We start from the raw sequence: 15,722 nt of genomic DNA, 5'->3' as shown, positions 1-15,722 counted from the left end.
CCCACAAGTAAATTTTAAAGGTTCTGTGAACCTCCTTCAAATTGCATAGTTAATTATCTATGTAAGCATATTTTTTCTTGGGAGTGTTTCTATATTTCTATTCTATTCTAGAATAGTATAGAAACTATTCTGTAGCTTCATCAGTTTTTCAAAGAAATTTTTAAAAATAGGGTTCAAAAACACTTGGCATACATGGTCTCTGCTCTAGAGAAGAATGAGTATTACCATCATATCTCCTGAGAAGAAAGACTTTCAATGCTGGGTCATAGTATTTGATTTATGGCTGCCCATAAGGATATTCTGGGAAGCTTTTTCAAGGTACCAAGCTGATCCCACCACAAAGACTCATATTCAGGTCTTGAGTAGGACCCTGGTATATGCATTTTACAAAATCATCTGAGGTGATCTTGATATAGTTACCTCTCTGGTTTAGAAGCACTGCCCTCTGACCCTATGATGGAATTCTTTCCATCATACTGACCTTGAGAAGTCATGAGGCAGAGGCTCCCACTTATAGTATATCTTGAGATCAGGTGACCTGAGAGTGTGAGTATGTCTACAACTCATCTTCCCTCACCATATAAACATTTTGACTTTTTTCTTGACACATGAAGCTTTGATGACAGCCTGTGATGAAACAGAGCCCTAAATATCTGTCTTTGACCTTCATTTCAGATGGAGTGTGATGATCCGTGAGACTCCCAGACAAACCCCATTGCTAAGAGGACAGGTTGAAATGGATGTACCCCGATTTGAGGTAACTACTGCCCAGCTATAATTCAGGCCTTTGTGGCCTTTGTGGCATAGTGAAATAACAAGTAAAAACTAGAGAAGCTTTCATATTGCCCATGGGCTCAATGAGGATGAGATCATGGGGGGGTTTTAGACTTGTCAATCAGCAGCTTTTACTAAGAACTGTGTTAGGCATTGGAGATATAATTCATTCAGCCATTTACTTCATTCATTCAAAATATGTATGGAAATATTTATTGATTACCTACTATGTGTTCTAGGGACTGTTCTTATGTACTAGTGGTAAAAAAGAATGACATAGTTCACACTGTCATGGAGTTCATAGTTTAGTGGTAGAAATAATAATTTTAATAAAGTAGTATGAGTGTTAGTATATAAGGAAGTAGACAGGGGTGGAAACACCCAGCAGATGTACCAAACCGAGTCTGGGGAAGATCAAGGAAAACTTCTCAGAAGCACCATTTCAGAAGAGATTGAAGGACTAGAGAGAGTTAACCAGGATACGAAGAAAGAGGAAGCCTGTTCCAAACAGATGGAATAGTATGTGTTGTTCCAAAAGCAGACAGAGCATAGAATATTCACAGAATGGAATGGAATATTCACATACATTTATTAATGGCTAAAGCATAAGGGTCAGGGAGGAGATATGCAGGGAGAATTACTAAAGATGAGGCCGGAAAAGCAATCAGGGGCCAGGCCAGGAAGAACCCAGTAATCCATGGTAGGAAATTTGGGCTATAAATTTATCCTAATGAGAATTATAGAAGGATTTTTTTCTTACATTATTTTGAGAATTTTCAAACATACTAGCTTCTCGAACTCTATAGTAGAATTAATTAGGACTCTAGCCTGCAGGATATAACTTTCAAAGACATAAAAAGGCTTATTTCAATATAAATGACATTTAAATGGCTATCTACTATATGTATATCACAGTACACATTATTAGGCATTCTATTAAAATTTGAGATATATAATGCCAATAAGTATACAAACATATATATTTAAATTAAAAATAAAATAAAATGGTAAAATAAAATAAAATGGTAGAGTCTGCCATTCACATTTCACTATATTTGCCTTACATATTTGTCCATTTATCCATTCTGCTATCTAATGGAAGGGTTTTTAGCAGAAGAGTTCCATAGTACATGGGAAAACAGTTGTAGAAATAAAGACTAGAGACAAGGAGAAAAGAGAGGAGATGCTGCAATTGTCTAGGCAAAAGATGATGGTGATTAGGACTGGTGAAGTGGTAACAGGGATAAGAAGTGGACATATTTAAGACATATGGGAGGGATAGAATCATCAGGACTTGGTAGATGTTTGAATATAGAGAGGTGATGGGAGAGGGTGGAGTAGAAGCTGTAATTAAGAATACAGAGTCAGAGCACCTGACTGGCTCCATTGGTAGAGCATGCAACTCTCAGTCTCAGGATCATGAGTTCAAGCCCCACATTGGGCGAGAAGCCCAGAAAAAAAAAAAAGAACACAGACTCAAGAGCCAGACTACCTAGAATCAAATCCTGGTGCTGCCATTTATTAGCTACCTCTTTCCTGTGCCTCAGTTTGCTATTCTGTGTAATGGGGTTGTTATAAGGATTACATGAGAAAATATTTATATCTAGCTTAGAACAGAGCCTGGTAAGTACTTACATAGTAAGTACTATATAAGTGAATTCTATTATTATTACTAATATTATTATAATAAGAGGTAACACTCTGGCATTGGAAAGATGTGGGTTCAGATTCCAGATCTATTATTTACTAGCTATGCAATATGAGATTATATTTTCATTTAAAACATGGAACAAAAAGTTACCTCCATGAGTTTTTGAGAATTATTTAAATGAGAGTAAACAATATACATCTCTTATTTTCAGAATGACCACAGATCTAAGATTATCTATGGGCCTCATCAACAAGAATTTTTGATTATGATTATTTTCAGAGAGGCAGTTGAGTTGTTGTTAAAGAGTCAGTAGGAAATAATGAGGGGATAAGAATGAGCAGCAGACTATGTCCCAGTGCAAAGATTCCAGAGTTGAACACTCTTTTTCCTAGGCTGCTGCCATCCAATATCTAGAATCTGCAACCACTGAGCTGAACAAAATCCTGAAGGCCAAGTACCCTACAGAGATGATCATCGCAACCAGGTCAGTATTCCTTTGGCTTTCAAATTGAGGTATCTTTTTCCCCTTTGTGAGCTATTCTTCAGTCCAAAAAGGAGCTCATTTTGATAGTTTGGGGTATTGAGGCCAAGGAAAATATCAGATTTCTCCCAACTCAAACCTCCTAAATGGAAAGTTTAGGAAAAAATAGATGAGATTGAGGTAAGGACCACTGCTATTCCAAAAAGACAAAATTACAAGCCAGAGATTTGAGAGAAGGATTACAGAAGGGAAAGAGCATTCCACAGTATTCAAGAGCATAACATTACTCCCTACAGTAGGGACACCTTGCTTTCTATCAGACACTAGGAAAGGTCTCCATAGAAATGATGGCAGCTACTTTCTCATAGCCTAAACAACACATTCTGCCTTTCCAAAGATGTGAGTCATTCATTCTTCCTGGGACTCTTTGGATGGTTCCTCACCAGTCTGTCATATCTGCCTTTGATACACACTCACCCTGGGACAGTCTTCCCAAAGTCATTATGTTTGTACTAAATTATATGGGCTCTTGGACCATAACTGATTTGACCCAGGGTCAAAACTTGACCCAAGTTGTATCAACTGAATTTTCATTTCTGGAAATTCTGAATTTAGGACTAAGAAGTTCTAGTTAAACTCGTTTAAGTACTCATGTATTTGATCATATGTACATGAAGAAATGGAAAAGAAAGGGGGAGAGGAAAGAGAGAGAGAGAAGATAGATCGGAAAAGAGAAAGAGAAGGTGGAAGATGGACTTCATAAGAGAGAAGGGCTCTGGATCTAATTTTCCATGTCATATTGTGCCATATATCTTATCTTTGCAGATTCCTCTGCTCAGCAGTGGAAGATTTTGTGGTAGATATTGTAAAGGCCTGGAGTCGGATAAAACAGAACAATACAGCTATAGAATCTGTAATTTTGAAAGTAAGTTTCCATTCCTTTTATCTTGCATTCTTTGTGGAGCCAGGGCCCCCTTTTTATTTTTTAATTTTTAATTTATTATTTTAATTCCAGTATAATTAATATACACTATCATATTAGTTTCAGGTATACAATATAGTGATTCAACTATTATATTCATTACTCAGTGCTCATCATGATAAGTGTACTCTTAATCTCCTTCACCTATTTCACCGATCCCCCAACCATCTCCCTCTGGTGACCACTAGTTTGTTCTCTATACTTTTTGGGTTGTCTATTTTTTATTTGTTCATTTGTTTTGTTTCTTAATTCTACACAAGAGTGAAATCACATGGTATTTTCTTTTTCTGACTGATTTATTTCACTTAGTATCTTACCCTCTAGATCCATCCATGTTGTTGTAAATGGTAAGATTTCATTGATTTTATGGTTGAATAATATTCCATTGTGTGTATATACCACATCTTCTTTATTCATTTGTCTACGGATGGATAGTTAGCTATTGTAAATAATGCTACAATAAACATAGAGGTGCATGTATCTTTTCAAAATAGTATTTTCATTTTCTTTGGGTAAATAGCCAGTAGTGGAATTACTAGATCCTATGGTTGTTCTATTTTTAGTTTTTTGAGGAACCTCCATACTGTTTTCTAGAGTGGCTGCACCAGTTTGGATTCCCACCAACAGTGTAAGAGGGTTCCCCTTTCTGCACATCCTCGCCAACACCTGCTGTTTCTTGTGTTGTTGATTTTAGCCATTCTGACAGGTGTGAGGTAATATCTCATTGATGTTTTGATTTGCATTTTCCTGATGATGAATGATGTTGAGCATCTTTTCATGTATCCGTTGGCTATCTGGATGTCTTCTTTGGAGAAATGTCTTTCATGTTTTCTGCCCATTTTTTTTATTTTTTTTTATTGGTGTTCAATTTACTAACATACAGAATAACACCCAGTGCCCGTCACCCATTCACTCCCACCCCCCGCCCTCCTCCCCTTCCAACACCCCTAGTTCGTTTCCCAGAGTTAGCAGTCTTTACGTTCTGTCTCCCTTTCTGATATTTCCCACACATTTCTTCCCCCTTCCCTTATATTCCCTTTCACTATTATTTATATTCCCCAAATGAATGAGAACATATAATGTTTGTCCTTCTCCGACTGGCTTACTTCACTCAGCATAATACCCTCCAGTTCCATCCACGTTGAAGCAAATGGTGGGTATTTGTCATTTCTAATAGCTGAGTAATATTCCATTGTATACATAAACCACATCTTCTTTATCCATTCATCTTTCGTTGGACACCGAGGTTCCTTCCACAGTTTTCTGCCCATTTTTTAATTGGGTTATTGGTTTTTTAGGTGTTGAGTTGTGTCAGTTCTTTATATATTTTAGATACTAACCCTTTATCAGATGTGTCATTTGCAAATATCTTCTCCCATTCCATAGGTAGCCTCTTATTTTTGTTTATTATTTCCTTCACTTTGCAGAGCTTTTTATTTGATGTGGTCTCAACATTTAATTTCACTTTTGTTTCCCTTGTCTAAGGGGACTTAGCTAGAAAAATAGTTGCTACAGCTGATGTCGGAGAAGTTATTGCCTGTGCTCTCTTCTAGGATTTTTATGGTTCCATGTCTCACATTTAGGTTTTTCATCCACTTCGAATTTGTTTTTGTGTATGGCATAAGGAAGTGGTCCAGTTTCTTTCTTTTGCATGTTACTGTCCAGTTTTCCCAACACACTTTGTTGAAGAGATAGTCTTTTTCTCATTGGATATTCTTTCCTGCTTTATCAATGATTAATTGACAGTAATTATGGGGTGGTTTTTTTTATAGGTTTTCTATTCTGTTCCACTGATATATGTGTCTATTTTTGTGCCAGTATCATACTGTTTTGACTACTACAAACATGGTATGGTGCCTCCAGCTTTGCTTTTCTTTCTCATGATTGCTTTGGCTATTCAGGGTCTTTTGTGATTACATACAAATTTTAGGATTGTTTGTTCTAGTTCTGTGAAAGATGCTGTTGGTAATTTGATAGAAACTACACTAAATATGTAGATTACTTTGGGTAGTATAGACATTTTAACAATATTTTTTCTTCCAATCCATGAGCATGTAATGTCTTTCCATTTTTGTGTCATCTTCAATTTCTTTCATCAATGTTTTACAGTTTTCACAGTAGAGGTCTTTTACTTTTTGGTTAGGTTTATTCCTAAGTATCTTATTATTTGGGGGTGTAATTGTAAATGGTATGGATTCCTTAATTTTTCTTTCTGTCACTCCATTATTAGTACATAGAAATGTAATAGAGGAATGCCAGGGTGGCTCAGTCATTTAAGGGTCTATTTTCGACTCAGGTCATGATCCTGGGGTCCTGGGATCGAGCCCCAAGTCAGGCTCCTTGTTCAGCAGGAAGCCTGCTTCTTCCTCTCCCTCTGCCTGCCACTCCCCCTGCTTGTGCTCTCTGTCAAATAAATAAATAAAATATTTTTTTAAAAAAATGCAACAGATTTCTGTAAACTGACTTTGTATTTTGCGACTTTACTGGATTGGTTTACCAGTTTTAGCTGTTTTGGGTGGAGTCTTTCTGGTTGTCTATATATCTATAGTGTCATGTAAACTGCAAATAGTGAATGCTTGACTTCTTCCTTGCCCATTTGAATGCCTTTTATTTCTTTGTGTTGTCTGATTTCTGTAGCTAGGACTTCCAGTACTATGTTGAATAAAAGTGGTAAGATAAGATATCCTTGTCTTATTCCTGACCATAGAGGAGAAGCTCTCAGTTTTAACTCCTAAGAATGATGTTAGCTGTGAGTTTTTGATAAATGATCTTCACTATGTTGCAGTATGTTTGTGGGTTTATTTCTGGACTCTCTATTCTGTTCTATTGTTCTGCATGTCAGTTTTTGTTCTGGTACCATACTGTTTTGATTATTACCGTTTTGTAATACATCTTAAAATCTGAGATTGTAATTCCTCCAGTTTTGGTCTTATTTCTCAAGATTGCTTTGGCTATTCAGGGTCTTTTGTCATTCCATACAAATTTTAAGATTATTTTTTCTACTTCTGTGAAAAATACTGTTGATAATTTGATAGGTATTGCATTAAATCTGTATATTGCTTTGGTTAGTATGGACATTTTCACAACATTTGTTTTCCCAATCCATGAACATGGCATGTCTTTCCATTTGTGTCATCTTTAATTTCCTTCATCAGTGATTTATACTATTCAGAGTACAGATCTTTCACTGTCTCAGGTTTTTTTTAAAGATTTTATTTATATATTCATGAAAGACACACACAGAGAGAGGCAGAAACAGAAACAGGCTCCATGCAAGGAGCCTGATGTGGGACTCAATCCTGGGACTCCAGGATCACACCATGGGCCAAAGGCAGGGGCTAAACTGCTGAGCCACGCAGGCGTCCCCAAAGCCTCAGTGAACTTTATTCCTAGGTTTTTATTATTTTTGGTGCAATAGTAAATGGATTTTCTTAATTTCTCTTTCTGCTATTTCCTTATTAGTGTATAGATTTCTGTATATAGATTTCGTATCCTCTGACTTTACTGAATTCATTTATCAGCCCTAGTAGTTTTTTGGTAGAGTCTTTAGAGTTTTCTATATATAGTAGGATGTCATCTGCAGATAGTGAAAGTTTTACTTCTTAGCGATCTGGATTCTTTTTAATTCTTTTTGTTGTCCTAGTGCTGTGGCTAGGACTTTTAGTACTATACTAAATAGAACTGGTGAGAGTGGGCATCCTTGTCTTGTTCCTGATCTTAGAGGAAAAGCTCTGTTTTTCACCATTTACATGTTGACAGTGGCCTTTTCATATATGGCCTTTATTATGTTGAGTAATATTCCTTCTAAAACTACTTTGTTGAGGGTTTTATCATAAGTGGATGTGTACTTTGATGATTTTTCTACATCTGTTGAAATGATCACGTGGTTTTTATCCTTTCTCTTGTTGATGTGATATATCATGTTGATTAATTTGCAAATATTGAATCACCCTTGCATCCCAGAAATAAATCCTACTTGATCGTGGTGAATGATTTTTTTTAACGTATTGTTAGATTCAGTTTGCTATATTTTGTTGAGGATTTTTGCATCTATGTGAATAAGAGATATGGACCTGTAGTCCTTGTTTTTGGTATTTTTTTTATCTGGTTTTCTTATCAGGTTAATGCTGGCCTCATAAAATGAATTTGGGAGGTTTCCTTCCTTTTTTTTTTTTTTTTTTGAATAGTTGAGAAGAATGGGTTTTAACTCTTCTATAAATGTTTGGTCGAATTTACCTATGAGGCCAGCTGGTCCTGGACTTTTGTTTGTTGGGGATTTTTTTATTGCTGATTCAATTTCATTGCTGGTAAACAATCTGTTAAAATTTTCTATTTCTTCCTACTTTAGTTAAGGAAGGTGATTTGTTTCTAGGAATTTATCCATTTCTTCTAGGCTGTCCAATTTGTTGGCATAGAATTTTTCATAAAATTTCTCATAATCCTTTGTATTTCTTTGTTATCAGTTGTTATTTCTCCTTTTGTTTATTTGAGTCCTCTCCCTCTTTATTTTTTTATTAATCTGGCTAAAAGTTTATCAATTTTGTTTATCTTTTCAAAGAACCAGCTCCTGGTTTCACTGACCTGTTCTTTTGGTTCTTTAGTCTCTATTTCATTTATTCTTCTACTGTTTTGGGGGGTTTTGTTCTTTTCTTTTTCCATCTCCTTTAAATGTTAGGTTAGGTTTTCGAGATTTTTGAGATTTGAGATTTTTCTTGCTTCTTGAGGTAGGCCTGTATTGCTGTAAGCTTCCCTCTTAGAACAGCTTTTGCTGCATCCCAAAGATTTGAGATTTTGTGTGTTCATTTTCATTTGTCTCCATGTATTTTTTTATTTCCTCTGACCTATTCATTGTTTAGTAGCATGCTATTGAACCTCTTTGTATTTTTTTTTATTTCCTGATTTTGTCTGATGGTGTCAGAAAAGATGCATGATATGACTTCAGTCTTTTTAATTTATTGAGACTTGTTTCATGGCCTAACATCTATCTGGATCTATCTGGAGAATATTCCATATGCACTTGAAAAGATGTATTTCATATGTATTCCACTGTTCTAGGATAGAATATTCTCAATATGTCTGTTAGATACATCTGGCCCTAAATGTCATTCAAGCCACAGTTTCCTTGTTGATCTTCTCTTGGATGATTTATCCAATGATGTGACATGTTAAAATACCTGCTATTATTGTATCACTATCAATTACTTCCTTTAATTTTTAATAGTTGCTTTTTGTATTTGGATGCCCCCATGTTGGGTGCATAAATATTTACAATTGTTATATCTTTCTGTTGGATTGTTCCTTTATGATTATATTGTGTCTTTCTTTGGCTCTTGTTAGAATATTTGTTTTAAAGTCTATTTTGTCCAATATAAGAATTGCTACCCTGACTTTCTTTTCACTTCTATTGGCATGATAAATGGTTTTTCATCGCTTAACTTTCAATATGCATGTGTCTATAGGTCTGAAATGAGTCTCTTGTATGCAGCATATAGATGAATCTTGCTTTTTTATCCACTCTGTTGCCCTATATCCCTTCAGTCCATTTATATTCAAGGTACTTATTGAAAGGTATGCATTTATTACCATTTTGTTATTCATTTTATGGTTTTTTGTACTTCTTCTCTGTTCCTTTCTTCTCTTGATTTTTCTCTCATGGGTTTCTGGCTTTCTTTAATGATATACTTGGATCCCTTCTCTATTTTTTGCATATACCCTATTAGTTTCTGATTTATGATTACCATTAAGTTTGTATATAACATCTTCAGCACATAGCAGTCTATTTTAAGTTGATTATCATTTAAGTTTGAATCCATTCTGAAAGCACTAAATTTTTACGTCTCTCCCACTCCACATTTTAGATATATGGTGTCATACTTGACATCATTTCATTTTGTGAATCCTTTAACTGATTTTTACAGATATACTTAATTTTACTGCTTTTGTGCTTCCTACTTTTCTTGCTCCTGCTTATGATTTTTTTCTTTCCACGCAAAGAGTCTTCTTTAACATTTCTTGTAAGGCTGGTTTAGTGGTGATGAATTCTTTCAATTTTTCTTTTTCTGGGAAGCTACCTTTCCTTCTATTCTGAACAATAACTTGCTAGATAGAGTATTCTTGGCTGCAGGGTTTTTTTCTTTCACCACTTTGAACATATTATGCCAGTCTCCTCTGGTCTGCAGAGTTTCTGCTGAAAAATCAGCTGATAGCCTAATGGATTTTTTTCTTGTATGTAATGGTCTTCCTTTCTCTTGCTGCTTTTAAAATTCTCCTTATCACTGCTTTTTGCCATTTTAATTACTATATGTCTTGGTGTGGACCTCCTTGGGTTAATTTTGTTGAGGGCTGTCTGTGCCTCCTGGATCTGGATTCAGAAATCCAGGAATTCAGAATTCCTTCTCCAGATAGGGAGTATTTTCAGCTATTATTTCTTCAAATAGCTTTTCTGCCCTATTTTCTCTCCCTTCTCCTTCTGGGATCCATATAATACAAACAGTATTATGCTTGATGGTGTCACTAAGTTCCCTTAATCTATTCTCACTTTTTATTACTCTTTTTTCTTTCCCCTGTTCAGTTTGACTGCTTTCTATTACTGTCTTTCGGGTTACTGATTTATTCTGCTCCTTCTAGTCTACTACGTATTCCCTCTAGCGTATTTTTAAATTTCAATTATTGAGTTTTTCATCTCCGTTTGATTTTTATGTTTTCTATCTCTTTGTTGAGGGTCTGACTGAGGTCCTCCACTCTTTTCTCAAGTCCAGTGATTATCTTTATGACCATTACTTTAAATTTTCTATTGGGGTTATTATTAGCTCTGTTTTATTAAGGGTGTATGTGTGTGTGATTTTGTCCAGTTCTTTCATTTGGAACATATTCCCCTGTCTCATCATTTTTTCTACCTCTCTGTATCTGTTTCTATGTGTTAGGAAAGTTGGCTATGCTGCCTGCTCTTGAAAGTAGTGGCCTTATGAAGAAGAGGTCCTATAGTGCCCTGTAGGGCAATGTCTCCTATTCCCCAAACCCCGTACTTCAAAGGTGTCTCCTATATGTCTGCACCCTGCTATTGTGGCTGAGTTGCATTTGCCTTCAGTCCAGGCATACACAATAGCTTTGCCTGATACAGGCAGTGTTTCATCCCTGTGTTATTAATGGGCCAGTGTGGGGCCACATTGAGCTTGAAGTGGGTCAGACCAGGCATTTATCAGAACTGCAGGCACCAAACTGCAGGATGTTCTCTCTGTGTTGCTCCCTGAGAAGCTTTCATTGGTGGGTGGGGCCTGCAGTCAGACTAGATGTCTGCCCCCAGCTCACTGCTGGAGTTGCAGTTGAACTGATGTATGTAGTTATCTTCCCCTCTATCCAGGGAAAGAGTCACTTTAGAGTGGTACTGATGACCCCTGTCCCAGCTGCTTACACAATGCCATGCTTGTGGCCCCACTTTGGATGAACTTCTGCCAGGGGCATGTTGGATGGGGTGGGTTTGCAGCAAAATGCAGGGGCCAGAGGGCCTGGTGTTAGCAAAGCATATGCTAATCTCTGTGGGAGGAGACTTGTAGCTGATTTGGAGAACTGCTAAAGATGGGTTGAAGGGGCAGGTCCACAGAAGTGCATGAGGGTGGGGTGTGCTGTTAGCAAGCTAGTCAGAAAGTTTTCCTGTTGGTTCCCACAGATGTCTGTATATCTAGGTTGGGAAGGGGGAAGGAAATGACACCTGTCAGCTCTTTTGTTCTTCGACAAGTCTCCTAAGGATCCTTGCCCTTCTAGCACACATTCTGAGATTAGTAAATCAATATTTTTGTATGCCCCAAGTGTTTTTTCAAACTGCTGCTTCAATGCTGTATCTCAGTGAGGTTGGTTGTTTTGTTGTGTCTTTAATGGCAGAAAGGCAATTTCCTACTGCCTTTCTGGCTCTTCCAGAGTTGAACCCACTGACTTTTAAAGCTTCTGGTGTTGACACTGATTGTAGGAACTTGCAAAGTTAAACCTCTCTGATTTTCAAAACCAAATGTTATAGGGATTTGTCTTCCCAGTGTGCGTCTTCCATGCCGGAGGTGACTGGTATGGTATCTCCTCTTCTCCTTTCTCTATGCCTGTCGTGTCCCTCCCTTCTGTGTACAGTCTTACAGGTCAGTTTGGTTCCCAACCATGTCTCTGCCCTTCCTACCACTGTCAGTGTGGCCTCTTCTCTATGATTAGCTGTGAATAGTCTGTTCTGCCAGTCTTTCGGTCATCTTCAGGGTTATTTACACCAATGTGGCTGTTATCTAGATGTATCCATGGGATGAGGTAAGTTTAGGATCCTCCTGCTCTGTCATCTTCCTGGAAGTCCCAGGGCCCCTTTTTTAATAAAAGCAAATGTGCCTTTCACTGAGAATTGTAAAAGAAAAAGGAAACTGGTAAGTCTCCATTATGGGAAAAGTCCAATCTCATAAAATTTCCAGCTTTCACCAAATGAAACATGGCATTATGCATTCTAGCAAATGTACCATATACGTAAGCATATATCAAGCATCTACCCACAACTAGACACAAGTGTACACTAAGTATGTATGGTTGTATACCAGAACATGCATGAAAATATGTATAAATACATGCTAGAAATACACCCATATTAACCTCTATAACACAACAGCAACAACAGCTAACACTTATTTAGCACTTACTCTGTGCCAGGAAATGTTTAAGGATTTTTAATGCATTAATTTATTTAATCTTCACAACCACCCTAGAATATAAAAGCACATAGAAACTTGCCTTGGTCACAAACTATTCAGTGATGGAGCTGGAAATCAAGCCATAATCACTCAGTGCATTCCCCAAACATAAACATATACAAAGGCAGACACTAGGGACCCATGCAGAGGCACATCCACATCCGTAGAAGCATGCCCATGAAAACACCAGTCCAGAAATGTTTATCTTGTCTCAATTTTGCCATATTATATATTATTTTACAGGTCAATCTGACATGAGAAAAACTTGACAACATACATTGATGCTTACAGCTACTCAGAAACAAATGTTATCTGTTTGATAACTTAACATCCTTTGGTTATCTCATTACATCTACCAAGTACTTCTTTCCCCAAACTTTTATTTCCTCACACACAGCTTTCCTTGCCCAGAGTTTCTGGCCAACTACTACCCCTCTTTATCTCTCCCATACCACCCAGTTCCCCATTCTGTCCTTTCTAGTACTGGTTCCTCATAACAATGTCCTGTCCTCTTTATCATTACACAGAGTGACATAATGTATGACAAGCTCAGCATCCTGATTGATATCCTGGCTGAAGAGGCAGCAATTGAGAAAAGTCCTATAGTATATGCAGACGGTGGCAAGGTAGATGGAAAGCCCTTCGTCCCTCAAATAGACCACATAGCCAAGTGCAAGTTGGAGCTGGCCACAAAGGCCCGGAATCTCCAGAAATCCTTGAAGCTCATCATATTCCAAGTTGAACAAGGTAAGGTCCCAGAGTTGTGGTAATTGAGGTAAGAGAAAGAGAAAGTTCCAGTGTATGGTTTACTGATCTCCCTCACTCTGGGTCTGCTATTTGACTCCACTACCAAAACTTGACTAGATTCTGCATTCATATAGCATTCAAAGTCAGTCCTCAGACTGCTAATTTGAAAAGCCTCAGTCGTAATAAGCTCTTACCTCCTAGGCACTCAAATCATGCTACTCATTTATTTTTAGAACTAACAGTCATCCTAAACAATTACAGCTCCTAAGTGACCTGGCTTAAAGCTCTGTCGGTTTCCACCATCAGCCATGGAATTTTTTTCTACCTGCTCCTATTTCCTTCCAATCACCAAGCCTGTGACAATTTTTAAAAGAAAAGAATTTTCATCTCTGTGTGTCTTACATAGTATTCATCAGGCACAAGGACCCTGAGAATGGTCTTGGGATCTCTGGAATTGACTGCCGTTTCCCATAACTCATGACATTCAAAAACTTCCAACTCAGAATTAAAACTCTTTCAACTCCAACTTCTTAATTTAACGTTCTGGCTCTCACTTCTTCACCACAATGCTTCCTTGAAAAATAGTGTAAGACCAAGTATGCTCTACTTGAACTTTTGGAACTGAGCAGAAGTCCATGTAGCAAGTAAGTCCCCTTGGCTGACCTCCAACTTTTAGCCATGGTACCTTCTCCTGCCTTGGTACCTTTACATATACCCTCAGCCAAGTTTCCCAGAAAGAAAGGAAATGTCCATTCTGCACTACAAACATAGTAAACAGCCAGTTTGCCTCTATTTCTGTAGTTAGTTTCCAAGTAGTGAAGATGCAGCCATAATCTTATCACAATTGACACTCAGCCTGCTCCATCAACACAACACCTAAGTTAGCTTTGTAGGTCCAGCTTGTGGCCATGGGACAGAGAAAGGCACCCTTACTAGGATAGGGATTGAACCTATGAGCATTGGCACAGTTTGAGCATCTGAGCTATACAATATATAGGCTGGGAAAGGAAGGAGACTTCTCAAATATTCTTGGAATGAATGAAATATTTGAATGAAAGAATAGCATGGTCCTAGAGGCTCAAATTTGGAAAAAAAAAGTCATGTGAGTAAATGAATTAACAAAGAGGTGATAACAGAACAGAGGGTTTCCCACCTTGCTCCCCTGCCCCTGGCCCTGAGCTCCTACTCATACTACATTTCTTGTGTGACAGAAAAAGAGTAACCAGTAAAACAGGCATGCATATGAAGAGAGATGGGGGCAACACTGTAACAAAGCTAAGACTACAAACAACATTGTGGAGAAGGGACGTAGCCAACTGAGGGTCTCCACTGTATACCCACACTGACTGGCATTAACTAAACAAAAGAGATGCTTAAGAAGTGCTCAACAAATATGAACAATACTCCTTCCTTTCTTCCTTCCTCCCTCTCTTCTTTCCTCTCTCCCTCACACCCTTGCCTTCTTCTCTCCCTTCTTTCTTTCTCCCTCCCTCCTTTCCTGCCTGCCTTCCACCCTTCCTTCCTACCTTCATTTTTCCCTTCCTTCCTCCCTCTCTTCTTCCCTCTCTACCTTGCTTACTCTTTCGCTCTTTCTTTCCTTTTCCTTTCCACTTTTTCTCTATAGTTCTGGATGAGCAAAGCCGACAGACAATATCGGTTAAGAACTTTACTTCAACTTTCTTCCTGGAAGATGACTCAGAAGATATTAGCCAGATGAGCCCAAGACACCGTAAGAATCTTTCTTTCCTTCTCTTATTTCTAGCCTTCATCACTGTCTTCTAGTTCCCAGAGAATAAGGATGTGTTCCCATATATCCTTTTTAGTCATAATCCTGTTCTGCAGTAGATATCCTTCCCTCTTTCCCAAAAAGGTCACAGTATAATATCCCATGCCAAAATCCAGAAGTAATGACCTCATCAGGTACTTTGAAAAACCTGGCCTGATGAAACCCAAGATCAAAAGCTGTTTTCAAGGGCACCTGCATGGCTCAGTGGTTGAGCGTCTGCCTTTGGCTCTGGTGGCAAACCTGGGATCTTGGGATTGAGTCCCACCTCAGGCTCCCCACAAGGGAGCCTGCTTCTCCATCTACCTATGTCTCTGCCTCTCTTTCTGTGTCTCTCATGAATAAATAAATAAATAAATAAACCTTAAAAAAAAGGAAACTTCCCTTTTTAAATTAAAAAAAAAAAACAAAGCTGTTTTCACTGCTAGCAAGCAGGCAGCCCAATCTTACTATTTTCTCAGAGGAAGGCCCTGTCCATCTAAGATGATCCCTCTTTGGATTGAGAACTTTCATTATACTCAAGAGAAAGTCATTGAGCTTGACCCTGGTCCCACAGAGAAAATAGGGTGAAATGCAAATAAGAGGAAGGACTT

At 37.8% G+C, this 15,722-nt stretch overlaps 1 protein-coding gene across 1 annotated transcript in view; it reads left to right on the top strand.

Annotated features, from left to right (window-relative positions):
* DGKK (diacylglycerol kinase kappa) overlaps positions 1 to 15,722 on the top strand; it is a 188,082-nt gene that overhangs the window by 129,297 nt on the left and 43,063 nt on the right. Inside the window, exons 12-16 of the mRNA XM_049107057.1 lie at positions 676 to 757; positions 2,818 to 2,909; positions 3,732 to 3,831; positions 13,127 to 13,346; positions 14,971 to 15,075. Of these exons, the coding sequence (XP_048963014.1) occupies positions 676 to 757; positions 2,818 to 2,909; positions 3,732 to 3,831; positions 13,127 to 13,346; positions 14,971 to 15,075 (599 nt within the window). The remainder of the gene's footprint in view (positions 1 to 675; positions 758 to 2,817; positions 2,910 to 3,731; positions 3,832 to 13,126; positions 13,347 to 14,970; positions 15,076 to 15,722) is intronic.

This window comes from Canis lupus, chromosome X (assembly GCF_003254725.2).
Source record: "Canis lupus dingo isolate Sandy chromosome X, ASM325472v2, whole genome shotgun sequence".
NCBI classification, from domain to species: domain Eukaryota; kingdom Metazoa; phylum Chordata; class Mammalia; order Carnivora; family Canidae; genus Canis; species Canis lupus.
The sequence above is the reverse complement of the archived record's forward strand: the minus strand, read 5'-3'. Positions and strand labels throughout refer to the sequence as shown.